General features: G+C 35.3%; 1 protein-coding gene across 1 annotated transcript in view; it reads left to right on the forward strand.

Moving 5' to 3' along the window:
• Positions 1–236: 236 nt before the first annotated feature.
• kcnk2a (potassium channel, subfamily K, member 2a) overlaps positions 237–18,194 on the forward strand; it is a 28,568-nt gene continuing 10,610 nt past the window's right edge. The window contains exons 1-4 of the mRNA XM_073827295.1: positions 237–276; positions 1,653–1,963; positions 8,984–9,101; positions 15,659–15,819. Coding sequence (XP_073683396.1) covers positions 237–276; positions 1,653–1,963; positions 8,984–9,101; positions 15,659–15,819 — 630 coding nt within the window. The remainder of the gene's footprint in view (positions 277–1,652; positions 1,964–8,983; positions 9,102–15,658; positions 15,820–18,194) is intronic.

An 18,194-nucleotide genomic window follows, 5' to 3' on the forward strand; every position in this document is an offset into this window, starting at 1 on the left:
CCCTTTGGACACTCCCTTCTCACTTCAGTGTTTACTCAACCACGAAATCCAGCGCTGGATTCCAAGATACTGCTCGCATGGAGATTTAAAACTGGACAGAGGCATGATCGTCCAGAAGAGAAAACGGAGGGATGCGAGTGCGTTTGGTGCCATGATTTACATCCAGGTTTTGCTTGTGTGCTCCTGAGAAGAACGGAAAGACAAGAAGTCAAGTGGTCGAGCACTCAAGACAGCTGATGAGGAGCAGCAAGAAGAAAAGATCTGACAAAGTAGTAAGTGCGCAATGTTTGTCTGGATAATTGAATTGTTTATCATGTGTTGCATAGTAAATTTGGCATGGTAGTTAACCCATTCAGGCTTGAATTATGTTATGAATATGCCTTAACCAAACAAAATAATTAGGCTATTTTTTAATAGTTCTATCTCTATAAAAGTTGGCATAGCACATTTTCTGAACATCTTTGTAGATTCGATTGTAAAACGGTGTTTTCCTTGAATAAATAAAAATTCAGTATCACTGAAAGCAGATAAAGGAAAAACAGAACTGTAAAATCATTGCAATACACTTGCTACAATGCTGATGCCTATTGGATTGCATTCTCCAGGGTTTGAACCTATAACCTTTCAGTGACCATCTTAGATTATGCATCACAGCGCCACACCACCCACACAACTTTGACAGGTTTCCAAATTTGTAGGAGGAATATTGCTAGAATCTATCAGTTGTGCACTGGTGCATATTAAAAAACAATAAATAAACTCTTTAATGCAATATAATTGCTTGTCTTAGTAATATAACTTTTCTGATTCAATGTGAAACTTATTGCAAAGAATCAAAAACATTTAAACACCAAAAAAAATTCGAATGGATTTGCACGGGTTAAAGTTTCTGATATCCTGTGGAAAAGAATGAAAAAGTGGGCATACGTTGCTGGAGCCCTCTGGGGTTTCAGTAACTAACAGATCATTAATAAGCGTTGAAGTCTGAATTATGCACAGAGGGAAAATCTGCAGCTCTAAATTAGTGCTAAAACTTGTGTTGCCTTGCGTAACATACTTCCACACGCTGCATACTGGATACTAGCGAGGAGAACATTACGTTCGCTATCACTGGTTTGCTAGAGAGGCTTTTCACACTTGGCTGGAACACTGCAGAAGTCAGTAGAGAAAGAGACAAATTAAAATCCTCAGATGTAAGGCCAGTTTCACTCCTGTGATGAGAAGAAAAGTTGCCTAAAGTAAACCTTAAATGCTTGTAATTAGAAATAATCAGTCAAATGTTTGAACAGTGTACAAAAATGATTAAGATTCAACTCTATGTCCATAATCGAAATCACACTCATCACTGTTTTCAAATCCAGCAGCTGTTTGTGCTTTTCATAGCTGCTATTATTTATTAATGGCTCCATGTAAAAAACATGAGTGTGTTTTCGTTTACAAAGGCGCATGGAAAAATAATATAATAAATATCTATCAACAAAACGGAACGCTTTAGATTGAAATACACGGTTGAAGTATTACTAAAGCTTCATCAGCAGTTATTTCTTTACAATTACAGCTCTTTTATAACCTGTCTGTTTCTCTCTCTGTCTTCTCGCTCTGTCTTGCCCTCTCTCTCTCTCTCTCTCTCTCTCTCCCTTTGTTCGCCCCAGTGGCTGCACCTGATCTTTTAGATCCTAAATCAGCCACACACAACACCAAACCACGGCTGTCGTTTTCCTCTAAGCCCATTGTATATAACTCGGGGGATGATTGTGATACCATAACCACCGTAATGAAGTGGAAAACAGTCGTAGCGATCTTCCTCCTGGTGGTTCTGTACCTGATCATCGGAGCCACGGTGTTCAAAGCCCTGGAACAGCCTCAGGAGAGCTCGCAGAAGTACCTCATCGTGCAAGAGAAAATTAACTTCCTTTTCAGGCATTCCTGTGTCAACGTCTCTGAACTGGAGGACCTGGTCAAGGTACAAAATCCAATTTTTTACCTGTGTGCTTGAAATTAGAATTCAAAGTATCTGTTTGTATGGGTAAAAATGGCCTTCAGGATATTGATTCAAAGCATATAGTGGTTTTGTCTGCAGGATGTTGGGCGAATAGACTAATCTTTGCCAAAATCAATAATGACAGCTCGGAAGTTGGCAGAAAGGGTCTGTAATCTGATTAATTGGAGCCAGAAAACACTAATTGGACATAAATTGTTCTGTGCCTGTTGTTCTGTTTCTGTTGCAGTCTTATTTCTTAAAAATTAAAAGATTGTCATGTTTGTTTTGACTGTATTTTTGTAATATTCATAGGCTTATAACCAGGGGTGTACACATACTGGAAGTTTTTTGGTTTGGTTCTCATGAAAGCACCTGAAGATTTGGTTTTACACTGCATATAGTCTGATCAATTAAATGTAACTATAAAAAATGTATTATTTAATAGTAGTAATAATAGCATTATTGTTGTTTTATTTAGATCATTTTTCAAATAAAATAAAATAATAAATAAATTGTGATAACATTATTATATTTAAAAATAAATGAATAAAAGACCATTAAATAAAAATGCTTTTTTTAGTACACTTAAAAATAAAATGCTTTGCTTTTTTTTAACAAATTTTCAACATTTTCTACGGAAGCCCATTTCCGCCAATAAATGAAAAAAAAAGAAAAGGTTATTGTGATTTTTCATCTCACAATTCAGAATTTTTTCTCTGAATTACGTGATACACATTTGCAATTCTGACTTTTTTGTTTGTTTGTTTGTTTTCAGTTGCAAGTTATAAAGTCAGATTTGTGAGAAAAACTGTAAACTCACAATTCTGACTTTTTTCTCACCTTTTTCTCTTTTTCATGCAATTCTGACATTGTGATATAATTGTGATATAAACGCACAGTTGTGAGCTAAAAAGTAAATTGAGAGATAGAAAAAAGTTTATCTTGCAATTTTTCTATTATTTTTCACACAATTCTGACATTTTTCTCAGAATTGGGAGATATAAACTCATAATTGTGATATAAAGTCAGAATTGGAAGATAAAAAATTTACAACTGCCACTTATAAAATCAGAGTTGTGAGATATAAACTTACAATTCTGACTTTTTCTCGCAAATACAGTTTTTATATCTTGTTTATATCTTGCAATTTTGACCTTTTTTAATGCAATTCTGAACAATTTCTCAGAATTTTGAGAAACTGTTTATATCTCGCCATTTTGACTTTTTTCATGCAATTCTATTTTTCTCAGAATTCTGAGATATAAACTCGCAATTGCGAGTGATAAAGTCAGAATTGCGAGATATAAATTTGTAATTTCAAGTGATAAAGTCAGAATTGTAACACATAAACTCACAATTCTGACTTTTTTCTCAGAATTGGGAGATATAAACTCATAATTGTGTTATAAAGTCAGAATTGGAAGATATAAATTCACAACTGCGAATTATAAAATTATAAATTTTCTCGCAAATACAGTTTTTATATCTTGTAATTTCAACTTTTTTCTTGCAATTCTGACATTTTTCTCAGAATTATGAGATATTGTTTATATCTTGCAATACTGACTTTTTCATGCAATTCTGATATTTTTCTCAGAATTGCGAGATATAAACTCACAGTTGTGAATTATAAAGTCAGAATTGTGAGATATAAACTCAAATATATATTTGCAAATTTACGAGTTTATCTTGCAATTTTGACTTTTTTCCACCCAATTCTGACTTTTTTCTCAGAATTGCATGATACAAACTCGCAATTGCGAGTTATAAACTCATAATTATGTTATAAAGTCAGACTTACAATTATTTTTCTCGCAAATACAGTTTTTATATCTTGTTTATATCTTGCAATTTTGACTTTTTTCACACAATTCTGACATTTTTCTCAGAATTGTGAGATATAAACTCGCAATTGTGAGTTATAAAGTCAGAATTGCACTTTTTATGGCACAGTTGTGAGTTTATATCTCACAATTCTGACTTTTTTACGCAATTATGACCTTTTCTCAAAAATGCTCATTTTTTTTGTAAAAAGTCAAATTTGTGAGTTTTGCCATTCTAACATAATTTTTGTTTTTATAACTTTAGAACTTGCAAATGCATCTCTAAAAAAGTTTTGCAAGATTTGCAAGTTTGCATCATGCAATTTTGAGAAAAAAGTCAGAATTTTAGCCATATTAGCCAGTTAGTCTATTAAAAATGGTGATTGTGCATTAACATCTGTCCACCAAGTCGGTGCTCAAATAAGTGGTCTGAACTTTTTACCCAGTGCATTTTTTATTTTGGTTGTACATGTGCACCTGCACACAACTTATGCGCACCCATGCATAACTATATACACTTTATCCGCTCTGCAAATTGAGCTTGCTGGCAGTCGGGTCTGTTATAATTTTCTTTTAAATCAGTTTTAGTGAGTTCACTTAACACTAGTTCACCTGTGGGGAAATGACATTACATCACTAATTAGCTCTTCTAAAGTCTGTGGTATTTACCGTTGTGTAAGAAATAGATTGAATATAAAGTGCCATCTTATAAGTGCAGAGTTTATTGTCTGCTGCAAGATGTACTAAATTGTTCTAGCAGCAGTTTAAAGTCTTAGATGATTGTGTGTCATTAGCTCGGTTTATATCCACATTTGATTGTGAATCTTGACAAAAAACAGGACAAAAGCTGAGTCAACTTTCTTGTTTTTGTGATATGTAAATCATTTTAATAATAAATAATAAATTAAAAATTACTTTGCAACTTAGACACAGCTATTTTGATGTTATATTTGCAGAATATTTCTTTATTTGATTTGCATACTTCTAGTGAACTTGTAGTGTGTTGTGATGTGATTAAGTAACATCTTACCTATTCCTGCAGTTCCCTGACAGCCCATAATTATACATTTTTCAACCCCAGGTGACAACTAGTACCTCTCCCCCTTGCCCTAACAATAAATTACATCTTAACACACTGCGTTCGCCTACTTCCCATCTTGATTATTGGTGTTGGGACGCTCACGTTCACACACCTCTGAACAAATGTTCATTCCTGCCAAGTTGCTTGGCTGCCAACAGCCCAAGTCCAGTGGTGATTGTGCCGACACTTGGAAGGTGTTCGCAAACAGGGAAACCTCCCCACGGAATAAATGGCCTCTCTTTGCCTCTCATTTTTGGCTGAGCTCTTGTGCAGCCAGCTGGGAGTAGGAGACATTAGGGAGCAGATGGGATACGCTGAGGGCTCTTACAGCATCCCTGCTATGCAGTATGTCGGCCAGGAGAACCTGCAAACTCATGCGCAGATGTTTTTGACAGTGTTTACATTTCTCACTAACTGCTTAGTGAAAATGTGCCAAATGCACAGATTTTTAGGCTGTGAGGATATGGCTGGAACATGGACTATGTCAGCATGGCCAACACCTGATATAGCTCCTGCATAATTCAAATAGATGTAGATACTTAAATGGCTTGAATGTTTTTTATGGTTACTAGGGGTGGGTGACAATACTAGTAGACACGATTAACCAGTAGAAATTTGGTGGTAGTGATTTTCGGCTATCGCAGTTACACGCTCACGAGATGTTGCTAAGCTAGTGGAAAGTTTTTTGTTTGCACACGACTTAGAAACAAGTGATATTAGGTAGTTAAAATGCAATCAGCAGCGAAAGAGCACCCATTTTGCTATATGCACGTGCTGTCAGAGAGGCACGGGAGTCATTTTTGCTGTGTTATAGGCCTAGAGTGGTTAAATACACATTTTGTACGAGTCAAAATGCCCATCTTTGCAAGTATCCTCATAAACAGTAATTTAAGTCTTGTAACAGTGTTGGATCCAGGAAACTCTTAAAGTGACAGCAGTCTAATATTCCTGCTGTCTGTCATTCATGTTAATCAAACAACAAAAGTGTGAAAATCTCTCAATGCTCTTGACTAAATCACTTTTGTAACTTTAATAAGAAGAAATATATATTTAATGTTTGTGATATTGACACTGGTGAAACAAATTTTAGTGCTTATTTAAACACCTCATTGCATGTTGATGTTGTATGTTAGTGGTACTTTGTTGACTGTTTTTAATGGATTACACATTTTAATTTTAATTATTCCACAGCAACTTTATAGCTTCCCACCACAGTTACATTTTTCCAATGCAGTGTGTTGTTCGGATATTTATTTAATGTTAGCACTGCTATTTTTGTTATCTGTACACTACGTTTTATAATTGCTACTTTATTTTTCACTTTTGCGATGCATCTTCTTATTATAACTTTGAAGTGTCTTTTTTCTTGTTATCTGGACATTACATTTCATAAGTGCAAATGTATTTTTCATTTTTCCATTAATTGGACATTTTCTCATAATTGCAACTTTTTTTAACCTTTGCAGTGCAGTTTTTCATTTATCTAGACATTACATTTCATAATTGTAACAAGTTTTGGAATTTTGCAATGTAATCTTACAAAAATGGTACAGTGCATCTCACTATTGCAAAATCTTATTATTGCAACTTAATTTTTCTAAATTCTTCAATGTTCCATAATTCCATAAACTTTATTTTTAATCCTTGCAGTGCAGTTTTTAAATTTGTTTTAAATATGTTTTACTGTTGCAACTTTATTTTTCATTTTCCATTATTTGGTGATAATGCAGATGAATATCATAATTGCAAATGTATTTTTCAGTTTTGTTATGTAATATATATATATATTTTTTAGATGTATACATAGGACAATATTTGGCCGAGATACATCTATTTGAAAATCAGGAATCTGAGGGTGGAAAAAAATCCAAATACTGAGAAAATCACCTTTAAAGTTCTCAATATTAAGTTCTTACAAATGCATATTACTAATCAAAAATTACATTTTGATATATTTATAGTAGGAATTTTACAAAAAATCTTCATGGAACATTTTCTTTACTTAATTTCCTAATGATTTTTGGCATAAAAGAAAAATCTATCATTTTATAATCTATAAGATTTTTCTTTTATGTCAAAAATCATTAGGAAATTAAGTAAAGATCATGTTCCATGAAGATTTTTTGTAAAATTCCTTCTGTAAACCTATCAAAATGTAATTTTTGATAATATGCATTGCTAAGAACTTAATTTGGACAACTTTAAAGGTGATTTTCTCAGTATTTAGATTTTTTTGCACCCTTAGATTTCAGATTTTCAAATAGATGTATCTCGGACAAATAAACCATACATCAATAGAAAGCTTATTTATTGAGCTTTCATATGATGTATATATCTCAGTTTTGTAAAATTTAACCTTATGACTGGTTTTGTGGTCCAGGGTCACATATATCTTGTAATTGCATCTTTTTCCAATTATGCAGTAATTAGTGCCTCATGTACATTCTGTACAACCCCAAGTAATTTGTAATAGTTACGAGAGAGAAATAGTAAGTAAGCTATGAGTTAAGGACCATGGACAGCTCTGCTTTTTTCCCTTAGTTTAGTTTCTAAAATATGCAAACAACTCCAATGAGGACAAGAAATGAGAACAGAACAACTACAGCAAAGCTTTGACCTTCCACTTACTTTTTGAATAATTTGAGTGTTTAATGTTTTAACATACCTAGTGGTAAAATGATTTTTTTTTTTTTTTTTTAACTTTAATGAGTGAAACATTCTGTAAGTTTGGAATCAGTCCCAGCTAGTACTAAGTCATTTTAGGTCCTCAGGGATCATAATTAACGGAGAAGGATGAATATCGATCTTGATTATGCCAAAAAATGCACTGCAGTCTGAAACACAAGAAATTCAGGAAGTATAATATTATCACTGCTGCACAAACACAGGCACACACATTCGATAAGGCAGCCATTTACTATAACGGATATGCCAGTGAATGAAATTACAGATCAAATTCTGTCTTAACTCCCTGCTCATTCAGTAACATGTGACGTAAACTCCAGAGACGCTGTGAAACACTGATAAAGAACAGATCCGTGTCTTTATTTGAGGCTCTGAATGTAGGCAGGTGGAGCCAGTCAAACGATTCTTTCTGAGACACACAGTCTGCTTTAGACATGTTACACACAATCACAGCTTGGCTTGTACTGGAGACAGCATTGTTGAATATGATTCAGCTTGGGTGAATGGAAAATATAGCCGTCAGTTTCATGAAATACTTTACCTGCTGAGCATTTGTCAACATTTGCTTACCTTTATGTCATTCTGATACTGTAATGTTTTCTTTCTTTTGTGAAACATGATTGGAAGTACTAGGCAGAATGTCTCTTTGGGCTTCAGAAAGAAAGAAAATATGTCAGTATGACATGGTAAGAGATTAAATAATGATTTATTATTAATGGGTGATCTATTCCTAAAAGGTCTTTTCTAAAAGTGTATATGTGCCTCAGGTGTCCCCAGAAGTTTTAGCTCAAAATATCCCGCAGATCATTTATTATATCATTTTGAAAATGCCTATTTTGAGTGGAAGCAAAAACGGTTTTTGTGCATGCCACTTTAAATGCAAATGAGTTGCTGCTCCCCGCCCCCTTTTCCAGAATAGAGCTGTGTCTTTACAGCTCTTACCTCAGATACTCAGATAAAAACATCTGTCACATGGCATGTGAGTACTAAACTAAGTCCTCTTTCATGTCTTATTGCGCTTAAACTGTCAGATACACACAAGTTTATGTTAAAAACACACAGGAGTTACAAAAACAGTTGGTTATGTCTGTGAAGATAAACCGTTGGGAAAGAAATCACATGTTTATATTAGATCTGTGTGGCAGCAGTGTAATATACAGTAAATAAATCAATAAATCCACTGCTCTCTTGTCATCTCCGAGGCTGGGACTCTAAATAGTCTTCTGTGCTCATCTGTGCAGCCAACGACAGAACAGTTAGTGTGCTTTGCTCAAACCTTTGTACTTGTGCATCTTTGTAACTTGCAAAAACAAAATGATGGGTCCCCTTTAATTTAGCTCATTTTTAGTTTGAGACTGTAGTGGTTTGAATCATTTTTAGAGATTATTCCTGACCTGTTTATCATATCCACAGCAAGTGGTGATTGCTATCCGGGCCGGGGTCAATCCCTCAGGTCACCCCTCCAATGAGAGCAGCATGTGGGACCTCAGCAGCTCCTTCTTCTTTGCAGGGACTGTCATCACCACTATAGGTGAGTAACAGCTGGACTCATTACGAATTCTCTAAACAATTCTGTAATTGATTTGTGACATCTTGAACTTCATTATCACTTCATTAAGGTGACAAAAGCAACTTGCTCGGTGAAACAAGTTTAACTTAGGGGGCCTTGAAAATCAAATGAATAGACCACAAGAAGGGCTGCATAATTAAAAATATTTTCGATTATAGTTGCTGCAATTAATTAATTGTGGAATGTGTAAATTACAGCATTCCATTTAGGTGTGCTCCTGTAAGTCAGTCAGCTTGTTTGTGAAATATTCCTCAAATTTAAATTAAAGGAGAAGGTCACTTCCAGAACAGAAAAATGTACAGATCATTACTCACCCCCTTGGCATCCAAGATGTTCATGTCTTTCTTTTTTGTCAGTGGTAAAGAAATGATGTTTTTTGAGGAAAACATTTCAGAATGTATTTCCATATAATGGATTTCTATGGTGCCATAATGCAGTTTAAATACAGCTTCAAATGGCTCTAAACGATCCCAGCCAAGGAAGAAGGTCTTATCTAGCAAAAAAAAAAAAAAACTTTTTAACCTCAAATGCTCGTCTAGTCTAGCATGTACTCTGTGTATTCCAGTTCAAGACAGTTAGGGTATGCCAATAAACTCCCGTCTTATTTTCTCTTTCAACTTCAAAATCGTCCTACATCGCTGCAGACGTACCGTCCCAGTGTTTACAAAGTGAACGTGCAAAAAAGATCCATGCCCTTTACAAAAAAAGGTACAACAGCGATGTGGGACGATTTTGAAGTTGGAGGAGAAAATGAGATGGGAGTTTTTTGACATACCCTAACTGTCTTGAACCAGAATACAGAGTTCACAGAAAGCTAGACAAGACGAGCATTTAAGGTTAAAAAGTATATAAATTGTCTTTTTTTTTTTTTAAATAACCGATTGTGACGAGATAAGACCGTTAGAGCCCTTTGAAGCTGCATTTACACTGCATTTTGGAAGTTCAAACTCGGGGCACCATAGAAGTCCACTATATGGAGATAAATCCTGAAATGTTTTCCTAAAAATATGATTTCTGTATGACTAAAGAAAAAAAGACATGAACATCTTGGATGACAAGGGGGAGAGTAAATTATCTGTAGATTTTTGTTCAGGAAGTGAACTTCTCTTTTAACTGTTTTTATTTTTCTATTTGAATATGTTTTAATATTTTAAGATGTAATTATTAGTCCAGTGATGGCAAAGCTGAAATTAGTAGTCATTACTCCAGTCTTCAGTGTCACATGAGTCTTCAGAAATTTCTGATAATTACCAGTGTTTTTTGATGAATAACAGTTCAAAAGGACAGCATTTAAAAATTAAAAAAAATCTTTTGGTTCTAAATGCATTTACTGTCATTCTGTATCAATTTAATGCATTCTGACTGAATAAGACAATTCATTTCTTTCTTTCAAAAAAAAAGCATACTGACCCCAAATGTTTAAACAATAATGTACATAAAGAATATGACATGCAATTGCCCTGCATAATATAAGCATCTTTAAGTGATCATGTGTTCATCCAAAAATGAAAATTCTGTCATCATTTATTCACCCTTATGTCTTTCAAAACCCACATGACTTTATTTCTTCAGCAAAACACGGATGAATAATAATAATAATTTTGGGTGAACTTCCTTTACAACTAAAATAAGACCCTGCATTGAGAGCATTGCAACTGACACATTTAAGGCCTAGAAAGGTAGTAAGGCCATTGATAAAATTGTCCATGTAAAGGCAGTGGTTCAACTGTAATGTTCTAGTAGCTTCATATCATTATGATTAAACCACTGATGTCACATGGACTATTTTAACAATGTCCTTACTACCTTTCTAAGCCTTTCTGGGTCAGTTGTGTTGCTGTCTATGCAGAGTCAGAAAGCTCTCGGATTTCATCAAAAACATTTGTATTCTGAAGATGAACGATGGTTTGGAAAGACATGAGGGTGAATTATTAAACTATCCCTTAAATATCAAGCGTAATAATGAACAGTGAAATAATGTTTGTCATAATAGTGAAGCCCTGGCTTATTTATGGTCATATATTATGGACACTCAACATATTATGGATTCATTTCTCAGTCAATAATCAGCAGCAGTGTTTTTCATTCTGACATTCATCACTAAGGATGTGTAGGAAATTGTGTTAACGTTATTTAATAAGCTTGATTAATGAACCTTAACTAATCCTCTGGACTGCTTTGACCGTTCTTGAATACATGTTTATGACACCTTTGAAACCTGCTGGAACGGAGCCAAGTAGCGGATTAGAGCAAGCCCCCCTTCATCAATCCCCCCAGTGTCCCTCTTAGGTTGTGAAGGATAAAGTGCAATTAATGAACCGAGCGGGTCCGATAGCTTGACCTTTTATACGCCGACGAGAGGCCAAGGTCTCGGAGCTGCCTCCCATCACATCAGTGATCAAATCTGGAGTTCTTATTCATCATGAATTTTGAAAAACAAAAGCTTTTCAACATTGATAATATAAAGAAATGATTCTTTCAAATTAACATATTAGAATGATTTCTAAAGGATCGTGTAACACTCAAGACTGGAGCTGTTTTCTTTTTTATTAATGTTGTTTGTATTATTTATTTTGCACAATGCAACATCATCCATCATCTTTTATTTGTGTTTGTGTCACCCAGGGAAGTCATTCACAGGCTTGGCCTTCAAAAGCTCAAACTGTTAATTTGTTCGTCAAATCCTTCTTTTTGTCACCTGCATAGACAAAATGGCATTTATTGTCATTTGAATGAAAACCTGTCACATCCCCCTGTCCACCTCCGTTAGCAAAGACATACTCACACAAGCACAGACACTTTGGAGTGTCCTTATGCGGTCATCTGTTGGTGAGGGCATCATCAGCACTTGAGTGGCGAGCATTTGCCAGTGATTTTGCCTCATAAGACACACTTGTGTGCTCATTGAGCTCATTCAGACACTGTTGTTACCTCAGGTTTGCGTCAGTCATCCAGTAAGTAGTGCTGCTTCACTAATGAGGGTGGCGTGACATTTTTTGCTCCTTGTGTCAGTTGTTTTGTGCTCAAAGTCAGCACATAACGTTCATTTCTTATCAAATTGGATGGAGACATCTGCCAGTTTATCATTAAGAACGGATAATACTGTACCCTGCATTTTTAAAACATAATTTAAGGCATTTAGGTGTTATGATTCATGAATTTGTTCATGGTGCATTTTATACTGAAGTTGCTGGTTGGTTTAAGCCAAGGCTTCTTAGCTGCTTTATTTTTTAGTGGTAGTAGTACTTTAATTTTCAAGAACTTTATTTTTGTACTTAAATGTGCTTTTATTTATTACTTTTTGAATGATTAATATAGCCAGAGACATTTAAGTTAAAAAAAGTGCCGTAGACTGGCTGGGAACAAATGTGACCCTGGACCAAAAATAAGTATTAATTTTTTTAAATTAAGATTTATACATCATCTAAAAGTTGAATAAGTAACCTTTCATTGATGTATAGTTTGTTAGGACAATATTTGGCCGAGATACAACTATTTGAAAATCTTCAATCTGAAGGTGTAAAAAAATCTAAATACTGAGAAAATCGCTTTTAAAGTTGTCCAAATGAAGTTCTTAGCAATGCATATTTACTGTAGGAAATTTACTAAATATATTTATGGACTATGAATTTTACTTAGTATCCTGATGATTTCTGGCATTAAAAAGAAAAATCTTTAATTTTGATCCATACAATGTATTTTTGGCTATTGCTACAAATATACCTGTGGTACTTAAGACTGGTTTTGTGCTCCAGTGTCACAAATATGACTTCACACCCTCAATTACGAAAAATATTTTAGGTAAATGTAAAAAAATGTTTAAGTATTATAATTACAGTTGTTAAGGCAGTTGTTTACGAGTTTGGGTAACTGAGGAAGAACATAAGAAATACATTTATTGAAAATTAGGAAATATTATTTTTCTGTGGTACTAATATTCCTTGTAGGTCTTAACAAAGGGTTTTTTTGTTCTTGGGTTATTCAAATCAGTTGGGGTCAAAAGTTTAACACCTTGCAGAATCTGAAAAATGTTAATTATTTACCAAAAATAGGGATCATACAAAATGCATGCTATTTTTTATTTAGCACTGAACTGAATAAGTTATTTCACATAAAAGATGTTTACATATAGTGCACACTGCACAAGAGAAAATAATAGTAGAATTTATAAAAATGACCCTGTTCAAAAGTTTACTTGATTCTTAATACTGTGTTGTCACCTGTTTGATCCACAGCTGTGTTTTGTTTTTGAGTTTTGTTTAGTGATAGTTGTTCATGAAACTCTTGTTTGTCCTGAATAGTTAAACTGCCCACTGTTCTTCAGAAAAATCCTTCAGGTCCCACAAATTATTTGGTTTTTCAGCATTTTTGTGTATTTGGACCTTTTTCAACAATGACTGTGTGATTTTGAGATCCATCTTTTCACACTGAGGACAACTGAGGGACTATTACAGAAGGTTCAAATGCTCAATGACACTGCAGAAGGAAACCCAATGCACTAAGAGCTGGGGGTGAAAACTTTTGAACAGAATTTAATCTAAATCTAGTCTAAATATCTTTTTTCTTTCATTTAGAACCTATCAGTGAGTGTTTGAACCATCTGTAATAGTCCCTCAGTTGTCCTCAGTGTGAAAAGTTGGATCTCAAAATCATACAGTCATTGTTGGAAAGGGTTCAAATACACACAAATGCTGAAAAACCAAATAATTTGAACCGGAAGGAGTTCATTTTTCTTTGAAGGTTAGGTTTTCATCATCGATTTATCTTCTAAGACACATGGGCATAAAATATTAGATATGACACAATCAGTGCTGGTTTATTCTTGGGAAACTTTTATCAGTTATTTCATTAAAATCAGTTGGAGGGCTGCAAAAAACTGGCAGGCCAGATTTGGCCCACCTGCTGTCTCTGCTGTTTATATATCCAGGGTCTCTGACTTATTATCAATTCTTACACGTTGTTTGTTACTATTTAAGGTCAGGAAATTAGATTTTATCAGAACAATGATGAGTTTGTTCATAGCATTGTTTGTAACAGGAGAAAATAGAAATACTGAAGCCATTAACACACGTTATAAATTTTTACTGCTGAGAAACTTTCATCCTTATAGTTAATCTGCCGGAACAAGTATGATATTTTTATCCGGCCATGAACGTATGTGGATAATTTTTCCAAGCGAGACTATGTTTAAAGACATTACAGTTATTCGTCTCCATTGTGCAGCGTGTAATTAAGGTTGTCTCACACAGAACCAATTTTTATGGCTCTTTCAAGGTTTTTTGATTTAATTAGATTTCAAAGAGGACAGATTGTATGAGGAGTGATTGAGCCCAGTTAATGAGCTTCAAGGAAAATAGAGACATAATTGGATGGAGGCTCTTGCGGAAATGCCCCCCACTGCACAGCTTCACTCAGGGTGGTTCTGTTCAGTGGCTTAGCTTTTTGCTCTTGCAATTGCTTAAATTCCTGCTGCGATACATCGCTCTCTATGATTCTCCCATTTTAATATAATGAGAAAAACTTTCATGCAAAACCATGAAGCGTCAAGTCACCTTTATTTCTATAGCGCTTTATATAGATTATATCAAAGCAGCTTCAGTTATGGAAACTCAACTGTGGAGACAACAGGGTCATTATTTATCTCAAGTCAGTTCAGTGTTGGTTTAATGAAGAGGCTTACAATGAGGCAGTCACAATGGAAGTAAATAGAGACAATTTTTGAAGGATTGTAATGAAGGTTATAATTTTATAAAAACACTCCTGTTAAAACTTGTGTATTTTTAGAGTTGTAAATATGTTCCCATCTTTTTCATTGTGTTCCAGGGTTTGCAATAATACAAGTGCTGTTGCTTTTTAAGCTTAACCTGTACTGAACCCGGAAAATTCCTACCCAAAAATTCCTAGTGAACCCAAAGATGGAATCCCTACCATTAAACAGATTATTATAGAACTTTTTTATTCAGTTTAAATCAAGAAAAAAGCCAATTTTGTGGGTGAACCTGATGGCAAGTATAATTTACGGAACCTCATTGTTAACCAGTCTGTACAATGCGCTTATTCCTCCTGCTTTCATGAGGCTTGAATAGATTTTAAAATGCATTCGCACAGCTGAAATTCATCCCAATTATGTGCTGTTCATCGCATTTATATTTCTGTAACTTTATCTGCTTCGCACTTGTGCTACAGCTAAATTTAGGTGTTGAATAGTCTTCACTGGGAGACTCTCCATGTAGGCAGGATAATGCAGCCCTAATGTTTCCTGACAGATAAAACGCTCCAGCATAAATTCCCATAGAGCTGTCTGCACGCTGAATTAAATAAATGACTGTTTAAGTGCACAACATTTTTACTATTTGGCATAAAATTTGCTGAATTATTGGTTTGACTCAACTAAATATCTTACAAGCATTTGAAGTAATAAAATAATAATTCAGAAAGCACAGAATTGCCTATTTGTTTTGGCAGATTACACCCACACATTATGCCTGGGATCATCAGATTAACTTGTGTTTCTGCAGGCTTTGGAAACGTGTCTCCACACACAGAAGGAGGCAGGATCTTTTGCATTATCTACGCCCTGTTGGGGATCCCACTTTTTGGGTTCCTGTTGGCTGGAGTGGGCGATCAGCTGGGAACCATATTTGGCAAAGGAATCGCCAAAGTGGAAAAGATCTTTGTGGTGAGTGTTCATTCAATTTAGCTAAAATTAGCTCACAAGATTTTTAATCACTAATGTATATTATAATCTACAATTATAATCCTTATGCAACAAATTATCAATTTATATAAAATACAGAGAGGGAAAAAAGCATTACAAAAAAAAAATGTTAAATTATTTGCATTTTAATAAGTGAAATAAGTATTTGATTCCCTATCAATCTGCAAGGTTTCTGGCTCTCAGGTGTCTTATACAGGTGACAAGCTTCTCTTAAAGGGAGTGCTCCTAATCTCAACTTTGTTACCTGTATAAAAGACGCCTGTCCACAGAAGCAATACTCAACCAGTCAGATCAATCAGTTTCCGAACTCTCCACCATGGCAAAGACCAAAGAGATGTCCAAGGATGTTAGGGAAAAGATTGTAGACCTACACAATGCTGGAATGGGCTACAAGACCATCGCCAAGCAGCTTGGTGTGAAGGTGACAACAGTTGGTGTGATTATTCGCAAATGGAAGAAACACAAAATAACTGTCAATCACTCTCGGCCTGGGGCTCTATGCAAGATCTCACCTGGTGGAGTTTCACTGATCATGAAAACTACAGAACTACACGGGAGGATCTTGTCAATGATCTCAAGGCAGCTGGGACCATAGTCACCAAGAAAACTGAATTGGTAACACACTACACCGTGAAGGACTGAAATCCTGCAGTGCCTGTAAGGTCCCCCTGTTCAAGAAAGCACATGTACAGGCCTGTCTGAAGTATGCCAATGAACATCTGAATGATTCAGAGGAGAACTGGGTGATAGTGTTGTGGTCAGATGAGACCAAAATCAAGCTTTTAGGCATCAACTCAACTCGCCGTGTTTGGTGGTGGAGAAATGCTGCCTATGACCCCAAGAACACCATCTCCACGTTCAAACATGGAGGTGGAAACATTATGCTTTGGGGGTGTTTTTCTACTAAAGGGACAGTACAACTCCACCATATCAAATGGAGGATGGACGGAGCCATGTACCGTCAAATCTTAAGGCATTGAAAATGGGTCACAAATGGGTACTCCAGCATGACAATGACCCAAAACACACTGCCAAGGTTACAAAGGAGTGGCTTAAGAAGAAGCACACGAAGGTCCTGGAGTGGCCTAGCCAGTCTCCAGACCTTAATCCCATAGATAATTTGTGGAGGGAGCTGAAGGTTCGAGTTGCCAAATATCAGCTTCGAAACCTTACTGACTTGGAGAGGATCTGAAAAAGGAGTGGGACAAAATCCATCCTAAGTTGTGTGCAAACCTGGTGGCCAACTACAATAAACATCTGACCACTGTGATTGCCAACAAGGTTTTAGCCACCAATATGTTTTGTGAAGGGGTCAAATACTTATTATACTCATTAAAATGCAAATCAATTCATAACTTTTTTGAAATGCATTTTTTTCTGGGTTCTCACTGTTCAAATAAACCTACCATTTCTTTGTCTGTGGGCAAATGTTCAAAATCAGCAAGGGTTCAAATAATTGTTTCCCTCACTGTATCAAAATTCTTGGAAAAACATTTTCAGTTCTTTTTTACATGTTGAACTGAACAGTGTAAATAGCTATTCAAGTTCAAACAATAGATTAGGCCAGTTATGTGAAATATTTATAAAAATATAATGTGAATTCAGCACAATGGCAAGTCAAAAGATTCCATCTGAAACCAACATTAATATATTATTGGTTCCTTTTAATCAGAAATGCACTATATTGTCTTCACTCAGTAAATCTCCTGCGGCTCTAAAATAATGATTGTTTTGCAGAAAGCCTCGCTGACTACTATTAACCTTGTTCTGTGCTGTAGTCACTTCTGATGATTCAATGTAATCACTTAAGTGCCTCTGGCGGCCATCTTGTTTACACTTGATGCACATACACACTTTTATTCTCTGCTGAGCTGGTGTGTTTTGGTGCAAGAACAATTTGGAACGTTGATGTGTGCAATGAAAAGCAAAATACAGTATTTTTCAATGCAGTCAATGCAGCGTAGTTAATTATTTATTGCTGCTGGGGCACTCAATCTTTTGTATAACACATAGTAAACAATTCTTGAAGGCTGAAAGGAAGAATACATCTTTTCTCAGGGCAAATGAGTTCAAACTGAGTACAACTTTCTGTCCTCTGTTGACACATTTCCAAATTTTATGGCCTTTAGTTACATCATGAATGATCATTTATGCCTAATGTACGGAGAGAGCTCAACGCGCTGCAACTTAAAAAAACACATGCAAACAGAAAAAAAAACGACAACAAATTAAGAAAACATCTTCATCAGTTTGACAACACAGGCGCTGCAAATCCTCGCAACGAAAACACAAATACGGAAACGTGCTGCAAATTCAGAAACGCGCTGCAAACACAC

The sequence above is a fragment of the Garra rufa genome, chromosome 21 (assembly GCF_049309525.1).
Source record: "Garra rufa chromosome 21, GarRuf1.0, whole genome shotgun sequence".
Classification (NCBI taxonomy): Eukaryota; Metazoa; Chordata; class Actinopteri; order Cypriniformes; family Cyprinidae; genus Garra; species Garra rufa.